The sequence below is a fragment of the Macrobrachium nipponense genome, chromosome 35 (assembly GCF_015104395.2).
Source record: "Macrobrachium nipponense isolate FS-2020 chromosome 35, ASM1510439v2, whole genome shotgun sequence".
In the NCBI taxonomy this organism is placed as follows: domain Eukaryota; kingdom Metazoa; phylum Arthropoda; class Malacostraca; order Decapoda; family Palaemonidae; genus Macrobrachium; species Macrobrachium nipponense.
Window position 1 is genome coordinate 52,161,157 of NC_061096.1, and position 21,689 is coordinate 52,182,845.

Consider the following 21,689-nt stretch of genomic DNA (forward strand, 5'->3'; position numbering starts at 1 on the left):
CTGCTCCTTCGGGAGCAGGGCCCGTCTCTTCTTCCGCAAGGAAGAAGACTACGGGGACCAGAGGGGTGTCGGCTAACACTGGCACCTCCTCGCCTGCTGTCAGTGGTTCTGCCACGGCAGCAGGATCCGTCTCGGCCTCTCGTTCGCGGGAGGTACCGAGTGTACGGTCGCCCACCAGCGACCGTGCAGCCAGGAACCAGACCTCTGAGCCAGCTCAGCGTCAGGTTCACGGCACGGAGCGGAAGACTGGTGACAGCCGCTCATGCGACTCTCACCAGACCAGCTCTCGCTCTCGCGGCGACCAGCTGGCTACCCGGGCTGACGTGACGGTCCACGACCGGCCACGGGCTGAGGCTGGGAAGAGGTGTGGCTGGTACCAGCGACGTGACGTGCCGTGAGGACAAGCACCGGTCTCACCGTGACAGTGGAGCCTGCAGGTCGCCTGACCGTCGCTCTCACAGAGAGCGATCGGGTACGGCAACCAGCACCAGCTCTTCTGACACTCGAGATCGGGGCCGCTGTGCTCAGTCCAGCCGTTCTCCACAGCGAGACGGCTCGACCAGGCCTGCAGCTCGATCGCCACCGCGGGTTGGCGATCGCCTGCAGCCCTCCAAGCCTGCTGGTTCTGCCAGCGAGCGAGGGGGGAGCGTCAGGTCTGCCTCTTCCGTACCTTCAACTTCCTCGGGTTACACCGGGAGGAGCGAGGTATTGAGGAGTGATCGTGAGGAGTGCGCCCCTCATGATCCCACCACGACGCCTTACGTGCCAGGCACGGTTCTTGGACCGGCCAGGACGTATGCGCAAGTGGCTGGAGGAGACCGAGAGGGGTCTGTCGCTGTTCCCCCCCTCGAGGGGGGAGGGTCTTGGGAGCTGCTCCTGTTCGAGGGACTGGATGGTCCTACTCCTCAGGATGCAGTCACTCCGGAGATCCAGAGGAACTTTGCCGAGGTAATTGCGCTGATCCGTCAGCACAACGACCTCGGGGAAGGATCGCCGCTCCCACCTTCCGAGCCCACGTCCCGGCTCGAGTTGTTCTGGGGCCCGAAGAGGGAACCCAGACCGACGGTGGGATTGCTGCGATCGGAGCTTGCCGACTCAGTGCTGGACTAGGTAGAGTCTCTTGTCTCCGGACAAGACGGCTCTCTCAAGTCTGGCAGGTCGAGCAAGCTGCTTCCGCCTCCTCTACTGCGACAGCGGCGTTTCTACGTGCCGTCTGAAGTCCCGATGCCGCCCAAACAGGTGAACCCGGAGTTAGCCAGGCTAACGCCGGGTGTGTCTCTGCAGCAGCTCCTGTCAGAGAACCTATGGTTCTCGCAGCAAGAGGCACTCGGTCTGGAATCCATTGCCATGGCAGCTTTCCAGGCCGTCTCCTGGATAGACCTGTGGTCCCTCATGGTGTCTAAGGTCGCAGCCAACTCCGGGGGAATTTCTCCCGAAGAAGACTCGGCCTTCAGGAGGCTTTGCCAGTCTGGGGGAAGAGCCATCTCCTTCCTAGCCCACCAGATGGTAAACCTGTGGGCCAACCTGGTTCTCTGACGTAGGGACGCTGTCCTTACTCGAGTATCCAGGGCGGCTGGGCGTGAAGCGGCATTGGGACTTCGCAATGGACCGTTACGGAGTTCCCCATCTCTCTTCCCAGGAGAGATGGTGGACGCTGCGGTGGACAGACGGTGCACTGATGACAGTGACCGTCTGGTACACCAGGCAGTTTCGAAGGCTTCTGGGCAGCCTCGAACTGTCGGCCAAGCCAAAGAGGCTTGGCTAGCGCTTCCACGGTGGCTAAGACGGTAGTCGCGTCGAAGCCACGTGGGAAAGACTCTGTCTTCTTCGTCTCTGCAAAGGGAGGCCGTAACCAGCCCTCCTCCCAGCCCTCCTTCTCGCGAGGAGGCTCTGGGAAGAAGTCGAAGAAAGGGGGGAAACGCTAGGGACGGCGTTACCACCCCCTCACCTACTGCCAGGAAGTGGGGGTGGGGGGGTGCCTGGCCAGCCATTGGGCAACTTGGCAGCGCTACGGCGCCGAGACCTGGATAGTAGATGTCCTTCGGGAGGGATATCTATTACCCTTCGAATCTCGGCCACCCCACACCTCCAACCCGGTCCAACAGCAGTAGTACGTTCCAGGATCTTCGAAGGACGTAGCATTGAGACAGGAGATCAAGACCATGCTAAGCAAACGAGCTGTAGAGATCGTCACGGATCAGTCACCGGGCTTCTACAGTCGTCTTTTCCTGGTGGAAAAGTCTACGGGGGGCTGGCGCCCGGTGATAGATCTCTCTCCCCTGAACCGGTTTGTTCGCCAGACCCGGTTCACGATGGAGACGGCACGTTCAGTGCTCGACTCCATCAGGGAGAACGATTTCATGCTTTCAGTGGACTTGAAGGATGCGTATTTCCAAATACCCATCATCAGTCTCCAGAAAGTACCTCTGCTTCATCCTCGACGGGACGGTGTACCAATTCAGGGGGGGCACTTTGCTTCGGCTCTCAACCGCCCCACAGGTGTTCACACGAGTGTTCACTCTGGTGTCTGTTGGGCCCATTCGCACGGGATACGTTCTGATGAGGTATATCGACGATTGGTTAGTCCTGGCGAGCTCCCGCTCGCAGTTGCTGCAGGACAGGGATCGACTACTCGAGTTCTGTTGCGATCTGGGTAACGTTGTGAACTTCGAGAAGTCCGATCTCAAGCCCAAGCAGAGAATGAAGTACCTGGGTATGCTGATCGACACGGTAGCAGGGCGAGTCTTCCCCGTAGACTCGCGGATCAGCAGATTCAGGGAGGCAGATGGGCCAGTCCCTGTCTCGGCAGGGAACAGGCAGTCAGCGATGGCAAGTCGTGATCGGACACCTGTCGTCACTCGAGAAGTTAGTCCCTCACGGGCGTCTTCACCTGCGGTCTCTTCAGTGGAGACTAAAGGAGAGTTGGTCACAGGCAACGGATCCCCCGAGCTTTCCAGTGTCGCTGACACCGGAGGTAAGGCAGGACCTAGCCTGGTGGCTGGACGACAGGAACCTCTTAAGGGAGTGCCTCTGTGCACTCCCCCCCCAGAGATGCAGCTGTTCTCAGACGCATCGACCGAGGGGTGGGGCGCACACCTGGAGGAGTTGCTGACTTCAGGAGTGTGGGACGAGCACGACAAGCACCTTCACATCAATGTACTGGAACTCAAGGCAGCGTTTCTCGCGCTCCAAGAGTTTCAGGACTGCTTGATGGGACACTCAGTGGTGTTGATGTGCGACAACACCACGGTGGTGGCTTACGTCAACAAACAGGGGGGCCTAGTGTCTCTCCTGTTGTACCAGTTGACTCGGCAGGTGCACGAGTGGGCCGAGGCTCACTCAATAGAGCTGTCGGCACGCTACATTCCAGGGAAGAGGAATGTAGTAGCAGACAAGCTCAGCTGTCAGGATCAGGTGATAGGGACCGAATGGTCTCTACACCAGGACGTGGCGGAAAGGCTCTTCGACCTGTGGGGCGACCAGTCGTGGATCTGTTCGCCACCCCCCGGCACACAGAAAACTTCAGGTTTTCTTTTCAGCCGTGCTGGACCCATGGGCAGCTGCAGAGGACGCTCTTCAACACCTGTGGGACAACCTCTTCGCTTACGCCTTTCCCCCGTTCAGCCTGATTCGCAAGGTGATCAGTCGAGCACTGGTCACCCCGAATCTCAGGATGATCCTGGTGGCTCCCAAATGGCCCCAGGCCATTTGGTATCCGGACCTGCTGGCTTCTTTCGCAGGAGAACCGAGAGAGATTCCCCCTTGGCACAACCTTCTCGTCCAGCCACACGTAGAGCGGTACCACCAAACAGTCCAGTCCCTTCGTCTTCACGGCTGGCTGTTATCCACCATCTCTTGCGAACGAGAGGCTTTTCTCGTAGCGCAGCAACAGAGATGGCTGGAAACGTCCGTCAGTCCTCTGCAGCTGTGTACCAGGGGAGGTGGGCCGTCTTCTGTGGTTGGTGTCGTAGACGGGGTATATCTCCTCTCAGAGCCACTCTTCAGTAGGTAGCGGATTTCCTCGTTTTTCTTCGCCGAGAGAAGCTCCTCTCAGTCCCCACAGTCAAAGGATATAGAGCCGCCCTGGCACTAGTCCTGAAACTGAGGGGATTGGACATCTCGAACTCGTTCGAGATCTCCTTGCTCATGAGGAGCTTCGAAAGGTCTTGCCCACCCAGGGAACTCAGGCCCCCTGCGTGGGATGTGACTCTCGTCCTTAGGAGTTTGACTCGAAGACCCTTTGAGCCACTCCGAGAGTCGTCAGACAGGGATCTGACCCTCAAGACCCTCATCTTGCTGGCCCTGGCATCGGCGAAGAGAGTAGGGGAACTTCATGGTCTTTCCTTCGATGTACGACACTCCAGGGGATGGGGATCTGTGACGCTCGATTTCGTCCTGAACTTCGTTGCGAAGACTCAGAAACCTTCGGTCCCTGACGACAGGTTCGAGTCTTTCACGATTCCCTCCCTAATGGACTTCACCGATAATGATGCGGATGAGATGCTGCTTTGTCCTGTGAGGGCGCTATGGCACTATCTGAAGAGAACTCGGCACCTCAGGCCTGAGTGTCGACGCCTCTTCGTTAGCACCGGGGTAACCAAGAAAGAAGTATCCAAGAACACTCTTTCGTTCTGGCTGCGTGGGGTCATCTGGAGGGCGTATGAGGCTGATGGTAGTGACGACATCCGTACGTCCCGTCCGAGAGCTCACGAAGTCAAGTATTGGCCCCTCGTTGGCGTTTCGTAAGAACTTATCCGTGGCGTAGGTCCTGAAGGCAGGTGTCTGGTCTAACCAGACTACCTTCACCTCCTTCTACCTTCGGGATATTGCCCACAGGTCCTTGGATACCTTTTCCTTGGGACCCTTGGTGGCTGCTCAACAAGTTGTGTAGATAACCCAGACCCTCGCAGGCTGAACAGCATCGAGTCCTGGTGTGACTGTGCGGATGGATGTGTGAATGAGTGAGTGACTGGCTTCTCTTCCCATCTTTTCCTCCTCCTCTACCTGTGGGCAGAGGGTCACGGTCGTCACTACGCTGGATGAGGATGAGATGCAGGTGAGCTATATGACAGAGCCCCATTCTATCCCTTTCACAAGGGATAGAAGCAGAATATCCACCACTTCCTCCTACAAGGGGGGGGAAGTGGATGCCAACAAGAGAATCCATGACTTTATATTTGCTCCTGTACAGGAACAAGTTCTTACATTGCTGGTACTTTGGTCCAGAGGTCTGACCATTGATCCTGCGGTGCACACCCCGATCAATCGGACAGAGGCTTGGATCCCTCCCTCGCTCTTACGACCAGGGAGGCATTCCAAGGTTGGGCGAACACCAGTCTGTTCACAAAAGACTCAGATTCCTCCCACCAAGAAGCGAGTCTTCCTATTGTAAAAGGACCGAAGGTTTGTATGCCGTGTCGGAACAAATGACAATTTGTCCAAAATTGCATTTTTCCTAACTATACAAACCTGAGGTCCTTTTACACATAGTCCCACCTCATGCCACCCCTCACTGCAGTTTTTTGCTTGGGCCAAAAGCAAAAGTGATTGTTTACCTCCCAGTCGCGCGCGCGCGCCTGTCGGACAAGCAGTTAACTACCGAACCCCTTGTTCGAAAGCTTACGACCTATCCAGCTGCCACTAGTAACCTTCCTATTGTAAAAGGACCTCAGGTTTGTATAGTTAGGAAAAATGCAATTTTGGACAAATTGTCATTTTAGGGAAGGAAGCATGCTTTGTGAGGGAATGGATGAGTCTGCTGGGGACCATTTCCTCTCTGGAGAAGCTTGTTTCCCTGAATAGACTGCAATTCAGACCTCTACAGTTTTTCCTAACGGAGAACTGAAATAACATAAAAAATCTAGAAATAATTCTAACATCTCTCAATGCGTTGACGACCACCTTAGGTGATAGCGAGAGGGTGCCAGGCATCTAGACAGAGGTACAGATGTCCTGGCACATAGTCTAAAAAGAATTGGGAGCAATTTGGTTGGCTCTCCAGTTCCTAAAAGAGTGAGTTTTGGCCGAGTGGTCAAAATCATCTTAGATAATTCCACAGCTCTCTCATGTCTCAAGAGGAGAGAGATGGTTATGGGCATAAGCATAGAACGTAATGATCCTCAAGAGGTTTGTTACACGAGTACACGTCTGTGCGGATCTTCTCGATCGACAACAGCAACTTCCAAACTGAGTAATCCTCGTTTAGAAGTGAGTCGAGAGTTGTAGAGACTCTGCGGTCGTACTTTCGTAGATTCTTCGCAATAGTGAAGACGAAGAAGAAGCTTCTACGTTGCTCCCTTATTCTCGATCCGAGAGCAGTAGCAATAGACGCCATCCTATAGTATGGAATGGGGATAGTTGGTTAGTCTCTTTTCCCCTATTCAAAGCTTAGGGTAGGAATATAATTAATTGCTGGCATCAGAGGGAGCGACAAAGACGCTGATCGCTCCAGGTTGGTCTTTGAGAGGCTGGATGCACAGAGGCCACGTCCTTCAGAGTGCACTTTCCAAGGACCCTTCCCGAGAGAATCGGTCTACTCTAACAGCCTCGCTTCGAGAGGTCCCTAAAACCTCTCCGCTCTGAGTCTGAATGCGCTCAGATTGTAGAGAAGCGAGAGGATCTTCAAGTTAATGGCAAAGTCCCATTTCCAAGACATAGCAGTGCTGCCTATTTTGCAGTGTAACCATTGGACTGGACCGTTTCTGGGGATAGTGTAGGAAGAAAGACTGTTCCTCCACCTTGAACTCTGTGTATTACTTACCGTCTTCCCTTTCCGTCTGAAGTATGGGATAAGCTATCCCACCCTCCAAAAACAGTCCGCAACTATTGTAGAAGACGGAAATATGTTGTTGACGGCCTCTAGGCTCAGAGATTCGGATCTGTCAAACAATAAAGCCCTTCACGATCTTTGAGGTCTGTGGAAATCTTGAAATTGTCTAGATCGAAGCTGTCATGGAACTTAGACGTGGTCTGAAGTTCCGGATGTCAGCATTTCGACTTTTTCTTTCTGTAAACTTATACACATGTCCAGAAAGGCTAATTTTCTAACCACTCTAGCTACGGCAAAGAGGGTTAGTGAGGTTTTAGCCATCATCAGAGGTTTTGGCTTTAGAAAACATAATGCGGTGGCCCTCTAAGGCTTCCTTTCGTGCTAAGTACGAATACCCATCTAACCCTTGGCCCAGAGGGCTGGAGATCAAGGGAATGGCACAAATTATCAGGCAAGAGCCACAGAGAGTCCTGTGCCATGTCGGGGCTCTCAAGTTTTATCTTGATAAAACTAAAGGAAGTCGAGGTCATTCGGACAATCTGCGGTGTTCCGTAAAAAGACCAGACTTGCCCATGTCCAAGAACACCCTGGCGTTATAGTTAAGGAGTTCTTTTAAACAGTCTCATTCATTATGTTTGCAGAAAGATTTGAGATTTTTTAAACTGAATGCTCAAGAGGTGAGGGCGCGGCCTCGAAAGCATTTCAACAGAGCATGACACTCAGTAACATCCTGAGTGCCACGTTTTTAGCGAAGCAACTCTGTGTTCGCTTCACACTCCCGGCGGGATGTGAAGACGTCATATGAGATCTGCAAGTCGCTAGGACCATACATATCCGTAGATATATTATTGGGGGCAGGAAGCAGCACGAATCCTATCCTATAGAAAAGGGATAGGTGTGCTTTTAACTTTGAAGGGTCGGTCGCTTGAGGCGCGTTCCCTTTCTTTAGCCTAGAAGTTATGGAACTAACTTTGATAGGTTAGGTCAGGTGGTGGTTTTACCTTCGTTGGCCTCAGAAGTATGGACATATGGTCTAGTCACATTGTGGTCACGCCCCCGTTGACAGATCATCTAGAGCGCACCAGCATTACAGGTCTCTACCTCGCTGGCAACTCTAGTAAAGCAGAAGCAGACTTTGGTAACAGTAATCACGAACTCAGCTATGCTAAAAGGTAGGGAAACAAGATGTCTATCATCTACATAGATTTGTTTCCTAAAATCCTATTCTGTCTCTTTCCACCCTCCAAAGGTGGGATTCAGCTATATATATATCTGACAGGTAAGTTTTGTACATGCAACTTCCCCGGCAGATATATACTTAGCTTATGTCTCTGACGTCCGACAGAAATTCGAATTTCGCGGCACACGCTGTAGGTAGGTCAGGTGATCTACCCCCCTGCCGCTGGGTGGCAGGAATAGGAACCATTCCCGTTCTAGAACCAGATTTTCTCTGTCGCGGTAGTGTCAACATATGTTGTTGCTACCTCCTGACTTGATTTTCGTTTTTCATCGCCATCGATCTTCTGGGCTGTCTTTTGCAGGGAAGTACTGGGTCTTTGGTTCGGCATACGCTTTTATTAACTTTTTAATGAATTTGGCTTCGAAAATTTCGAAGAATATATGACGTGTAACTACCGAAATTTTCGGTAGACACTCACATAGTTTGCAAGAAAGGGAAATATTAATATTTATTCATTAATACATGTAATAAGTGTTAGAATTGATTGAGGAAATATACTGACTTCCTACTTTAGGGAGTCAGTAAAGCATGTAACTAGATACGTTTCTTTTAAAAGTTTTTTGGAAACTCGTACTAACGAGCAATTAGAGTATTAACAGTACTAGTAGTGTTGCATCCTCATCACCTTCTTACTTCGCAGAAACTTCAAATTCATAATTGCAATTTGAAGACAAGGATTGTGGCTCAAAATGCGAGCTATTGAAAGGTAAGAAGTGATTACTAGTGTTCCCCATTGCAGTGGAGGGTGCGTCTGATCGGCTCTGTCTCGCTCCCAGGCCTAGACCTCTTTCAAGCTCCCAAGCCCAGGGGAGAAGGAATGTCGAAAGCCGTAAGGGGGTTTCAGAGAATCCCCACCGGTCAGGCGTCCCCTCGGCAGGTTCTGTAGAGCGTCCCAGACTGCCAAGGATAGCCATTGAAAGGGCATCCTTAAAAAAGTGCGTCTCTTCAACTTACATCCGAAAAGACGAAGAATGTATATGTTTTGATGATCTAGCGCGTTCTCTGAAAACTAAGAGAACACTGAGCAAGAGCCAGCCAGGAACTTAGGATGCCGCGTTCCAGCAAGCCAGCGTGAGCCACGTTCCAACAGCCAGCAGCGAGCCGCGTTCCAGAAAACAGACTAGCGCGAGCCGCGTTCCTACAACCAAATGCGAGCCGCGTTCTAGCAACTGAGCGCGAGCCGCGTTCTAGCAACTGAGCGCGAGCCGCGTTCTAGCAACTGAGCGCGAGCCGCGTTCTAGAAAATTTTTCTTGGCGCAAGGCGCCTTCAGACGAGCGCCAAGCCTGGGCGCAAATTGCGCCAGAAAAACAGACGGCTAGAGCAAGGAGCCTTATAGTACAGTGGCAATCAGAACGATCCTTCCATTGAACGTTTCCGGGCAAGAGGCTCTTTCTAAAAGGGGTCTAGTAGGCGCTCGGAACTATCAGGGCGCACGGGACCTTTACACGCAAGCGAACGTTTCCAGGGGCGAGTCTCCTTTCTAGCGTGCGGAACATTTCCAGGCGCGCGGAACTATCCAGGCGCTAGGCGCAAGGAGCCAGGCGCCAGAATATTCCAAATCTTCTTATGAGAGAGAGGGTCAGTCCGCGAGGCTCCTCTTTGAGTTTTTAACTTGAGCAACGCCGTCGCGTTTGTCAGAAGGATTCTGATACTAAGAGAAGCCATTTTTTCATTATTCAGAAGACTCCTGTGTTTGGCAGTTCCTCTCAATGCGGACTCTCTCCTTCATTCATGCTCTTCCCTCGTTATGAAGAGGCAAGAGCTTTGGGAGTTTTTCTTATAAGAACCTCATCGACGTTTGGGTATGATGGCGGATAGGAAATATCTACTTCCTTCCGTAAACCCTACAGATGAACAGGAATTCTGTCTCTTCCGCGATTTATGAGGAAATCACGAAGATTTAGAGAGTTTCCTGGATTAACTTCCTTCCTTAAGGAGATATATATACTCTTTCTATCATTCTATTAACGAAAAGAACGAAGACAGTAAAATTTTTCCTTTCTCTATCTGCCTCGGCATGGGAAAGAAGGTAGTAGTCTCTCTGCTGTATGAGAATACGTACGGCAAAATCACACATACCGTAGTTACTTCTTTGCAGAGCAACTCAATTACCAGTATCCTTCCAGGAATTTCCCTAGGAAGGACTACGCTTAAAGGGATTGTTAAGACAACACCTACTTAGCTTCTAGATTTATCGAAGTCTTGTTTCGCTTAAATATGCATGAATAAGAACTTCCTGAAGTTCGATTATAATTAAATAAGATTCCTTTATTTAATGGAGTAGCTGGCAACTCTAGAAGAGTAAGGCCAGACGGCTAACGGAGACTGCTATCGCGCCTTAGAGAGTCGACCAACGCAGTAACATGTAGGTGTCGGTCATGAGTGGTTGGTTACATGTCTCTCTCCTGCGGGATGGAATAACTAACCGTGTCTCTCCCCTACAATCTCGGATTGAGGGGATAGTTAAGCAAAGTATCATATAACACTCAAATTAAAATAATATGTCTTGCCCTGTTTTTGCTAAGAAGCTTTCAATAAGAAAGATATTACAACAAAATTTCAATGCTGTTTACCGTTAGGTAACATTATTAAAGGATTCTTTAACGCAGCGGAACTCTATATTATATGATGCTCTCATGGCTTTACGAAAACGCATGGCTTATTAGGAGTACATGCTTAGTGAGAAGATGAATGTAGTAGAAGAGAATTCACTTTAAGACTACGGTATGGTCAAGTCTTATGCACATACCGAGGTTAACTACAGAATTCCTAGTATCCTTACAAAGGTTTCCTAGATTAATGCTGTTTACCACAATGTGACAGTATTATAAAGGATTCTAATACGGCAGAGCACGATATAATATAATTCTCTCATCCTTTCGAGAAACGCACACAAACCTTTTTAGAATCGGATATTGCTCAAGAGAAGATGGGTGAGTCGGATGGGAAATATTCTCTTAGTGGCAGAAGTTGTTTCCCTGAATGGACTATACTACGCATATAAAAGTTTTTTCCTACTAAGAACGGAATTAACACGTGAAGGATGTCGGGTACCATAAGGGCACAGATGTTCTGGCACATAACCTTAAAAGAACTAGAAGGAAGCGCCAGCCTGGCGCAAAGCGTCAGAAGCGCCAGCCTGGCGCAAATTGCGCCAGAAGCGCCAGCCAAGATATTTTCTCGTTTTAGCGATTTATTAACCTAAGAGTCCAGTAGTGGTTGGTTTGGTGTTTGCTTCTCACCTCGGTGGTCGCGGGTTCGTTTCTCGGCCATTCCATTGAGGAGTGAGAGATGTGGATTTCTGGTGATAGAAGTTCACTCTCGACGTTCGTTCTGGAAGTCACGTTAAAGAAAAACACCATACAAACAAACAAACAAACCAGTAGCCTCTCGGAGGCTCGGTAACGGCAAGATTCGTTCCTGATTTCGTTACTCATTTAATCGGAAAGGGGTCGCTTACAAGGAATGATGAAATGATTTATTTTAATCACTTAGGCCAATTCCACGACTCTCTCATATCGCAAAGACATCCGAGAATCTCTTTTTTCAGCCCCTTGTTCGCGTTAACAAAAGAGAACCTATTTGGGAACAGACACGGAACGTAACGATCCTTAAAGGTTCGATGCAAGATTTTGCATGTCGTGAGAACCTTCTCGATCGAAATAATAACTGTTAACGTATGTCTAACATTTATTGAAAAGAGTTTTGAGAACCTGCGGAAAGTCTTCTTCATAGATCTCTTCGCAAGGTAGAAGACGAACAGGCTTCCTATAGACTGCTTCCTTTTCCTCGAACCAAGAGAGGTAGCAATATACGACATCTTTAATTTAAAGAAGGGGAATAAATTTTAGTCTTTTTTCCCCTAGTTATAAATTCTTAACAGATATTAAGATAAATGGGCGTCAAAGGAAGAGAGGATGAATGCCTCATTTTGGCCTTAGAGAAGTTGGATTCACAGAAGTCACGTTCTTCTCACAGCATGTTTTCGTAAGGCTTTTTCCAAGAGTATCTGGATATTCTATCAGAATCTTATTATAAATAGACCTGAAAAACCTCTCCACTCTGAGTATTTCCGCGTGCAGACTGACCCAGAAGTGGACATGAATGAGAGGATTTTTCAAGGTAAATGACAATAGTCATGGCTAAGACATAGAATTGCTGCAGATCGTGCTAGATGGAATGAGGAAACTGTCCTCTTCCGATACCTCTGTGAACCACATAGCGAGGTTCTTTCTTCACAAAGGCTATACTCTGTCTCTACAAGGGGAATTAGAGATAACAGAAGATTAAGATCTTCGGGATCTTATACGATACCGCAATTACAACAAAGAGTAGGATATCATGTACTTCGAATGGGATCTTTTTGTGGCCACAGATTCCGTGTTCCGACAAATAGAACTGCTCCTCATCAAACTTCTTTGAGAAAGTTTATGAAGGAATTCTTTGTTTCTCTAGCCCTAAAACGACCAAGAAGACAAGTGAATTTTTTGTGCATTGGAATCTTGCATCAGATTCAATGGAGACTCGGCAATGGGTTCTTGCCAGCATAGTATGTCTGGCAAAAGAACTAAAACCCTCTATTCCTGACGCAACGCTTTCAGATAGAAGTTTCGTTGCCCAGGCAGGGTACTTACTTTTTCATCTACAGAAGAAGAGTATGGTTTTTAAACGTTTTGCCTACAGAGTCTTCGGGGTGCGTATGAGGGTTCGAAATGCTTCCCAGAAGGTATTCAGAAGGATACAATAAGAGCTAGAAATCAGGGTTCCGCCCAATTTCAGCTCGGAGTCTCCTTCGACTTCCAGACTCCTTCCCTTCCTTCGGGCAAGGATTAGGGAAAAGATTCTGCAACGAGGAACCTCATCAACATGTAAGAAAGGATCTCGTTAGCAAAGGAAGTATTCACGAAGGATCCTCCTCGGAGGAAGACTCTTCTCTCTCGTATTGTTAGATATCCTGTCGTCTACTGGCATGTAGCTGACTACAATCACCTCCCCTTGCCAGGGGCAAAAGATCAAAGGGGAAGAATTTCTTCCACCCTTCTCCAGTCTCCTGATAGACTATGTGGTTGTTCAGGACTCTCGGACAATGTAGCGCCAGCCAGGCGCCAAAATGCAATACAGGCGAAAAACGCCAGAGGCGGACAGTTCCAAGGAACTCGTCATGGTCGGATACTGAGAAGGTAGCGGGCCTCCAAACCTGGCGCAAATGCGCTAGAGGCGAACAAATCGGACAGATATAAGAGTGTCCGATGTGGACATCGCCAGACAGCCTAGAGACTCTTCCAAGCTCGAAGCTCCAGCAAGTGTGGAGGAGCCAAGCCAGGCGCGAGGCGCCAGCCAGGCTCTAGGAGCCAGCCAGGCTCTAGAAGCCAGCCAGGCGCCATCCAGGTGCCAGGCTCCTTCAAGGCTAGGCTCCAGTCAGGATTGAGGATCCATCCAGGCGCAAGGCTCCTTCCAGTAAAGAGAAACCTAAAGCTCTGTCATGTAAGAGGGCTAGTCCCATTGATATGATACAGGTAAGGCTCTGCCATGTAAGTGGGTCAGCCCCCATTGGCACGATCCGAGAAGGCTCTGTCGTGTAAGCGGGCTAGCCCCCATTGACATGATCCAGAAGGGTTTGTCAGTCATAGGTCCCTACCTCGCTGAAACTCTTGAGGCATGCAGACTCATAGACCAGTAATCATGAAGTCTTCTGCCAAGCTCCATGGCGCAAGGCGCCAGCCAGACCACACAAGGCTCCAGCCAGGCGCGAGGCGCTAGCCAGGAGAGAGGAGCCAATCAGGCGCCAGCCAGGCGCGAGGCGCCAGCCAGGCGCGAGGCTCCAGCCAGGCTCTAGGCGCCATTCAGGCACAAGGCTCCAGCCAGGTGCGAGGCGCTAGACAGGCGCTAGGCGCCTGCCAGGCACGAAGCGCTAGCCAGGCTCCAGGCTTCACCCAGAAGAGAATCTATATCAAAGAATGCCCTGGCCTTCTTTGAGACAATGTGATCTCCTAAGCACTTGACAAGTGCATTGATGATTCCTTCAAACAGCTGAGAATTAAAAGCGCATGAAGTGCGAGCTTTTCTGAATTCTTGTTCTTTCCTTAACAATATGTCATAAAGGACATATTAGCTGTCACATACGGGAGATGCAACTCTGTGTTGACTTCCCATATCCGAAGGATGTCAAGATAACCTACGAGAGATCCTTCTCTCTTGGTTGATACGTGTCCTGCGGATACATTGCTGGGATAGGGAGCCGATACTGATCCTTAAACTAGTGAGTTAAATTTTTATTTAACGTCGTGTTTTTTCTTTGGGTTGTTTGAAAGGAGTTTGGGGATAACTCTTTTCAACTTAAGCACTAACCCTCGTGTTAGGATCAGGTGATCGGGATCGGTGTTGTGCCCTCCTTAATTATGCCACTAGGCATAGGCATATGTCATGTAAGAGGCTCTGTCGAGTAAATGGATAAGACCCCATCGACATACCCACAAGAACTCTTAGCCATAGGTCACATCCTCGCTGAGGCTCTTGAGGCGAAGCAGATTCCTAGGCATTAGCCATGGAATCTTCCGTCTGAACAAGTAACGGAAACCAAGGTTTTATTTTTATTTTTTTTATACCTACAACGTATGTTGTTTACCTGTCTATTCAGTTTAAATAGTTCGTCTCGTTACCCACCACCAAGGGTGTCAATCAGCTAAGTATATATCTGCCGGGGAAGTTGCATGTACAAAATGATATTGTTAGAATACAATAAAGTTTTGTACATACTTACCCGGCAGATATATACGATGAATGGCCCACCCAGCCTCCCCTCAGGAGACAGGTGGAAGAGAAAATCTGGTTCTAGAACGGGAATGGTTCCTATTCCTGCCACCCAGCGGCAGGGGGGTAGATCACCTGACCTACCTACAGCATGTGCCGCGAAATTCGAATTTCTGTCGGACGTCAGAGACATAAGCTAAGTATATATCTGCCGGGTAAGTATGTACAAAACTTTATTGTATTCTAACAATATCATTTTCATGAACAAAATGTTATTGTTATAATACAATAAAGTTTGTTCATACTTACCTGGCAGATATATATAATTAAGTGCCCACCCACCTCCCCTCAGGAGACAGTGGCACTATAAAATATGAATAGAAAATGGGAATGGTTCCTGATATCCGCCTCCCAGCGGCGGGAATGGGTACTACCACCTGGCCGCCCACTGCTTGTGCCGCGAATTTTGAAATTCTGTCGGACTTCAGAGAATACAGCTATACGTATATATATCTGCCAGGTAAGTATGAACAAACTTTATTGTATTATAACAATAACATAATTGCCTATCTAAATTTAATTTTCAAAATAAACTATCAAAATACCTAAAGTAGGTTTTTGTTTCTATCCACAGGATAGAAAGGAGTTTCAGGTGAAATCAAGAAATGTGAAGAAGTCACACAGGTTAGTGCAATAATTTCACTCATTTTTGTGGCATTGGTCATTTTTTTAATTTCCTATATGCATTAGCTTTGTCCTGTAACTCTATATTCAATATCTATGTATATATCTATATTCCCATAAGTCCTTATAACTACTGTTTGCATCATGCTCCTTAAAAGTAGACATATGCATATAATGTTAGTTATGCTTGATAGTGGTAACTTCTGCATTTAACTTTACAGGTTTAAGGGGGCTGTAGAGAAGAAAAATTGCTGGAGTAATGGCACACTTAGAATTGATGGTAAGGTTGAGACCCACATATTATTCTAAATTATATTTTCTCAAGTTTATTTTCACTTGTGCAAAAAAAAGTTTTTGCTGTAGTTTTCATTAAAGCAATTGAATAAAATATATGTAAGGCAAATCATTCCTTAACTAAGTGATGAAACATAAGACTTATGCAGTGTTCGTATGAATTGCAAACCTGTTAGGGAAGATTCCCCCGCAGACTATTATGTATATTTTGGAAGATAAGTTGAGATTCTGTTTAGGAAAATTAAACATGTTTATTTAGTCTTAATTGTTTTTAAGTGGTTGATTTGCTGCTTCACAGTAAATTAACTGAAAAGACAGCTGAATATTCAGTTGTTCCTACACGATATACCAACCCCCGGTCTTTTACATAAGGAATTGCTTTCAGTGTAGGCCATATCAGGGATGCCAATTGTTAGTACAGTAGAGCCTCAGTTATCGACGATAATTCGTTCCAGAAGGAGCGTCGAAATTCGATTATTTCGAGAACTGAATCAAGTTTTCCCATAAGAAATAACTGAAAATGGATTAATCCGTTCTTGACCATCAGTTATTACCTAACCTTGCCTTTTTATACAATACATTACATGTAAATTACAACTAAATAAGTTAAAAGTTAAATAAATATCATGTTAAACGTATATTTATAATTTTAATTGTGTAATATACAGTATAAAAGAAAACTAGCCTGTGTCCAACTGATTGTTGACCAAGCTCCATAGGCTACCTAGGTAAATAGTAAGTAGAACGTAGTGTAGTGGGTAGGCATAAAACGTGTTGCTAACATAATAAAAACATTGAAAAGCAAGTCTAATTATTACAGTAAATTAATACTATTAAAATTAAAAAACCAATCTATATTTATCAAAAACTTGCAAAAATTTGCCTACAGTAAGTCGGCATTTAAGGATGTAAACAAACCATAGCACAGCCCTGGTGGTTTATATCGGGACTATGGTAGTAAAGAAACCATATCTCGCTATAAGCCTAGAAACATTTACATTCGATATTAATTTATGGTAAATCTTTTACGTAGTCGACTGCAATACTGTATACAAAATTGCTTGAAAATTATCTTTCAGTAAATGTAATGTTATGATACTAACGATTTTGTTTCATAAATGTCCTTATTAAAAAAGGTGCGTCTTTTACGGCAAATTGTCCAATATCAGGACTAGTTTCAAGCTTATTGGACTTTGACAATTATTATGGTACTGCATGGTACATATATACGTACGCACAAGTAAAAGAATCTTCTTAATGTCTTTAATTACTATACCATTACGTACCAGCATCTCTTGAGTTTAATATCAAGCTAACCTTTTTTTTTTTTTTACGAGGACGCTTATAAACGAAGCATACAGATTGCGTTCGTTACCGCGCACGCGTTGCATATGTAAACTGTGTCACTACCAGACCTCATACGTAAACATTGACGTCTTTTTACAGTAGACATAAAATAATCGTCTTAATTTCTATAATTATTCTATACCATAGCGGCTTCTCTGATTAAGCTAAGGCTAACCTCCTCTTTACCAGCAAGCTTAACAAAGATTAAGATTGCGTTCACTACCGAACGGCACACGTTACGTATGTGACAGTGGTTTCACTACCAAATCTCACACGTAAACAATGACGTATTTTTACAGTAGACATAAAAGAATCTACTTAATTTCTATAATTAATGTATATCGTAGCGGATTCTGAGTTAACCTAAGGCTAACCTCTTCTTTACCGGCACGCTTAAAAAGCTTAGATTGCGTTGCTACCAAACCGAACATGTTACGTATGTAACTGGTTTCACTACCAAATCTTACACGTAAACATTAACGAATTACAGTACGACATAAAAGATTCTTCTTAATTTCTTGATTACTACGCACTTAATATGGCATAGTGGCTTCTCTGATATAAACTATGACTAACTTCTTCTTTACCGGAAAGCTTAACAAAGCTTAAAGATTGCATTCGCTACCGAACTGCACATGTAACCTACGTACGTAACATTGCCTTCACTCCAAACCTAACACTTAAATACGTATTGCATTTGCTACTGGAACGCGCGCCTCAAGTGTGAGTTTTCATGGTTTTTTTTTTTTTTTTTTGAGAATATGTCTACGCTTGAAAAAAAAAATCAAGCAAGGGTGCTTGATTAAATCTTTTTTTTTCGCTCATCACTTTCATGCAGAGGAGAGGATAGACGAAACTTGAGGTTTATTTTGGAGTTGGAAATGATGGAAACATTTTGAAGAAGGAAAACGCGAGATGCCATGTAAACACTTTTCCATTATTTCAGAGATTAACAATAGCAAAAGGTTTTAATAGATAGCCAGTAGTAATGTTGGGACCCATGATGAATCAAAAGGTAACTACGTATAGAGTTGATACCACCGAAAAAGCAAACGAAATGCGCGCAAGGTGTACAAGACACGACACGTTTGAATGTTTGTAAACATTAGTTGCGGACTTTAAACAATGCTGAGTCACTGAGTGGCGTCACCAATGTTACCAACCGTTTTGCTAAATTATGCTAGTCGGTCCAAGCAAGAATTTATGCCAAATATGGTGCAATTTTGTGCCAGAATTATGCTATTAATCTATCATTATCTCATTTCTCTAATACATTTGAGCTAAAACAATGATGTAATGGAAATTTAAAACATTTATATATTAGGTGAAATGATAAAAAGTGACGAACAGACAATATTATAACTAATAATTTGATGTTTTATTGTAGTGTCTTACCGAACAATTATAGAGCCGTGATTTCCACGAGCGGCAGGATACTAAATTCAAATTTAGCGCGTCGGCGTCGCCAACACTGGTGGTGATGACGTCATCTCCCTCCACTCGCGGGAGAACCAGGTACAACTGCCCAGGTGAATCCAATTCTTTTCCTGCCGGCGTCCGGTGAACATCGGTGGTCGGTGCGGTTGGATAACTTTGCTTCGCTTTTTTCTTGTGGATTTGATCTTCGGAATTGGTGAAGTACTCTTTTTTGGCGTTGTTGTTATTTTGCTTTTATTTAGGCGTTGCCATGTCGGATTCTAGTCCGTCGGGAGTTAGGTTTTGCATCTCAGGATGTAAAACTTATATTATCCAAGCTAGAGTATGATTCTCACACTAAATGTGAAGTTAAGTGTAGGGGACAGGTTTGTTCAGCAGATCGAACATGTAACGAGTGTAGTATTGGACTGATTCTCAATGGAAGTTTTTTAGTTCATACTCGGAGAAATTAGCTAAGACAGAATTAGAAAAGCAGCGCTTAGGGAAAGTAGACTTAGCTCTGCTTCGTCTTGCGATGCATCTGTTCCTTCTGTTTCTCCTCAAATTGTTATGTCTCCTTTAACTACACCTCCTATTCCTCCTACTAATCCCACTTCTCCTGCTTCCCGTGTAGTTTCTTCCGACACCATTGCCAGTCTGGAATCGAGGTTAGATCAGAAAATTTTTCGGTAATAGCGAATACGGTTTTGCAACTTGGTAATTCAGTTAAGACGTTTTGGAGAAAGCGGCCTCAGGTAAGAGTGTAGTTGAGGGTGTCGGCTGTCTGTCCTGACACGTCTCCTAGACAAAGGTCACTGTCCAGCTCCCCCGCACCGGGGAGAAGACATACCGGAAGTCCAAGGGAGTCGATCGGGATTTGCCCACAGACAGGCGCCTCTCTTGTTGAGCCTGTTGCGCCTCAACAGGGCTCGGTTAAGCGTTGGAAAGGTGTTGCGGTCAGACGCCTTTCAAATGATTCAAGCGATTCGTCTCCGGTCGCACGGCGCTCTTGGCGAGATTCGCCCGTTTCGCGTCCCTTAAAGAGGCGTTCAGGCGCCGATTCTTCGCCTCCTCCAGTCAAGCGGTATAAGGAGCCTGAGAGTAGGGTTGCGCCTCGGCCGTTAGCGGCTCTTCGGTCGCCTCAATCTGTGCCTTTTTCGGCTCCATCTACTAGTAGAGATTGTGGTTTTAGCGCTGTAGCTAGCAGTTCTAAGGGTGTTTCTTTAGGCGCTTTTTCGTCTGTTACGCCTGATGCGCCTGTTTCGCCTCGAATTTCGGCGGCTCCGAGCGAGGCGCAAGTAGTTTTTTCCGCCTCCTGCTGACATTTAGGCTCTTCCAAGCCTACGTTAACTGTTTTTGATTCGTCTCTGGCGCCTTTGCGCAAGCAGTTAGAGATGTTAACCAACTGGATGAATGAGTCCAAGGGTGGTTCGAAACCTTCACGATCCGGTTGTAGTTCCGTCTACTTCTTCGGCGGTATCGGAGAATGAAGAAGAAGTAGAGGAGGAGGATTCACATCACCTCTCGTGTTATTCACGTCTCCTTAGATTTCTTCTGGTATCTTATCCAGATTATTTTGAGAAAGCGGCTCCGCGCTCCCCAACTTCGACTTTTTTGATGAGGGAGGAAAACTTCAGACCCTCTCCTCCCAAACTTGTTCTATCTAAAGCGGTTAGACATTCGTTGAAAGAGACGGAGAAATGGATGTCTATGAAAAGAGACTTAGGAAGGCTCTTTTTGCTTACCCTCCCTCTAAGTTGCTTCGTAAGAGGTATAGGTTTTATGTAACTGGGGAAGCTCCTTCTCTGGGAGTTTCTGCCTCCTCCCAGGGAGACTTCTCCAGTTTAATCGACTCCTCTAGAAGATCTGCTTTCGCCGCAGCGAAAGTTTTCTTTACAGCGCCTGAGTTGGACCACGTTGTAAAGAATCAATTTAAACTTTTGGAAGTCTTTAGCTTCCTTGATTGGACTATTGGCGCTTTAGCGGCCAAGATCGAAGACTGTCCTTCTCTTTCCCAGGAGTTAGCGGAGGATTGGATTGGTGTTCTGTCCTGTGCGGACAAATCCATTAGGGGATGGATGTGATGAGTTAGCTTCGCTCATCGCCTTTGGTACCCTTAAGAAAAGGCAACTTTGGTGCTCCTTTGCTTCTAAAAGGGTTACGTCCCAACAGAAGTATTGCTCTCTTGTTTGCTCCTTTTGTGAAAGATAACCTCTTTCCAGACGATGTAGTGTTGTCAATTTCGTCTGCGCTAGATAAGAAATCTACTTCGGATTTACTGGCACAGTCTACTAAGAGACCTAAAGCTCCTGTGGAGACTGTTCCTTCGGTTTCTCCTCTGGCCCAAGCGCCTTTTCGAGGGAGAAAACCCAAGCGCTTCTTTCGGCCGAAATCGAATTTGCGACCTCAGTCTAAGGCCTCGGCCAAGGTTAACAAACCTTCCAAATGAAAGCTCGGTTCTTCATGCACCAGTGGGAGCCAGGCTGGCTCTGTTTTGGGAGGAATGGGAAAACAGAGGAGCAGAAGCCTGGGTAGTGCAAGTACTCAAGTTCGGCTATCGTATTCCTCTCGTTTCACCTCCCTCGCTCTCACCTGTGCCAATTCCATTCCAGGCATACTCTCCGGGCTCAGACAAATTTCTGGCGCTAGCCGCAGAAGTGGAAGCGCTTGTTCTCAAAGAAGCGATAGAACAGATAGAAGGGGATTTTCCTCCAGGCTTTTACAATCGCCTTTTTGTAGTTCCCAAGTCATCAGGGGGCTGGAGGCCGGTTTTGGATGTGAGCGCCCTGAACTTGCATGTCCAGAAAACAAAATTTCATATGGAGACCACTCGGTCGGTTCTGGAGTCCATCAGACAGGGGGATTGGATGGTCTCTCTGGACATGCAAGACGCTTATTTTCACATTCCGATACATCGCGAATCTCGGAAGTACCTGAGGTTCATGTTCGAAGGCAAGGTGTTTCAGTTTCGGGCGCTTTGCTTCGGACTAGCGACGCTCCTCAAGTTTTCACCAGGGTTCTATCCCCGATAGGAAGCTGGCTACACATATTAGGAGTAAGAATCTCCCTCTATCTGGACGATTGGCTTCTCCGGTCGGAATCAGAGAGTCGGTGCATGCAAGGACCTTGGAACAACTCTGGATCTTGCCAGAAAGTTAGGAATCTGGTCAACAAACAGAAGTCCCAGT

The 21,689-nt window shown here is 47.0% G+C and overlaps 1 protein-coding gene across 1 annotated transcript in view; it reads left to right on the top strand.

The window, feature by feature from the left end:
* LOC135208344 (uncharacterized) overlaps window positions 1–21,689 on the top strand; it is a 96,812-nt gene that overhangs the window by 17,536 nt on the left and 57,587 nt on the right. Inside the window, exons 2-3 of the mRNA XM_064240446.1 lie at window positions 15,395–15,444; window positions 15,666–15,724. Of these exons, the coding sequence (XP_064096516.1) occupies window positions 15,395–15,444; window positions 15,666–15,724 (109 nt within the window). The remainder of the gene's footprint in view (window positions 1–15,394; window positions 15,445–15,665; window positions 15,725–21,689) is intronic.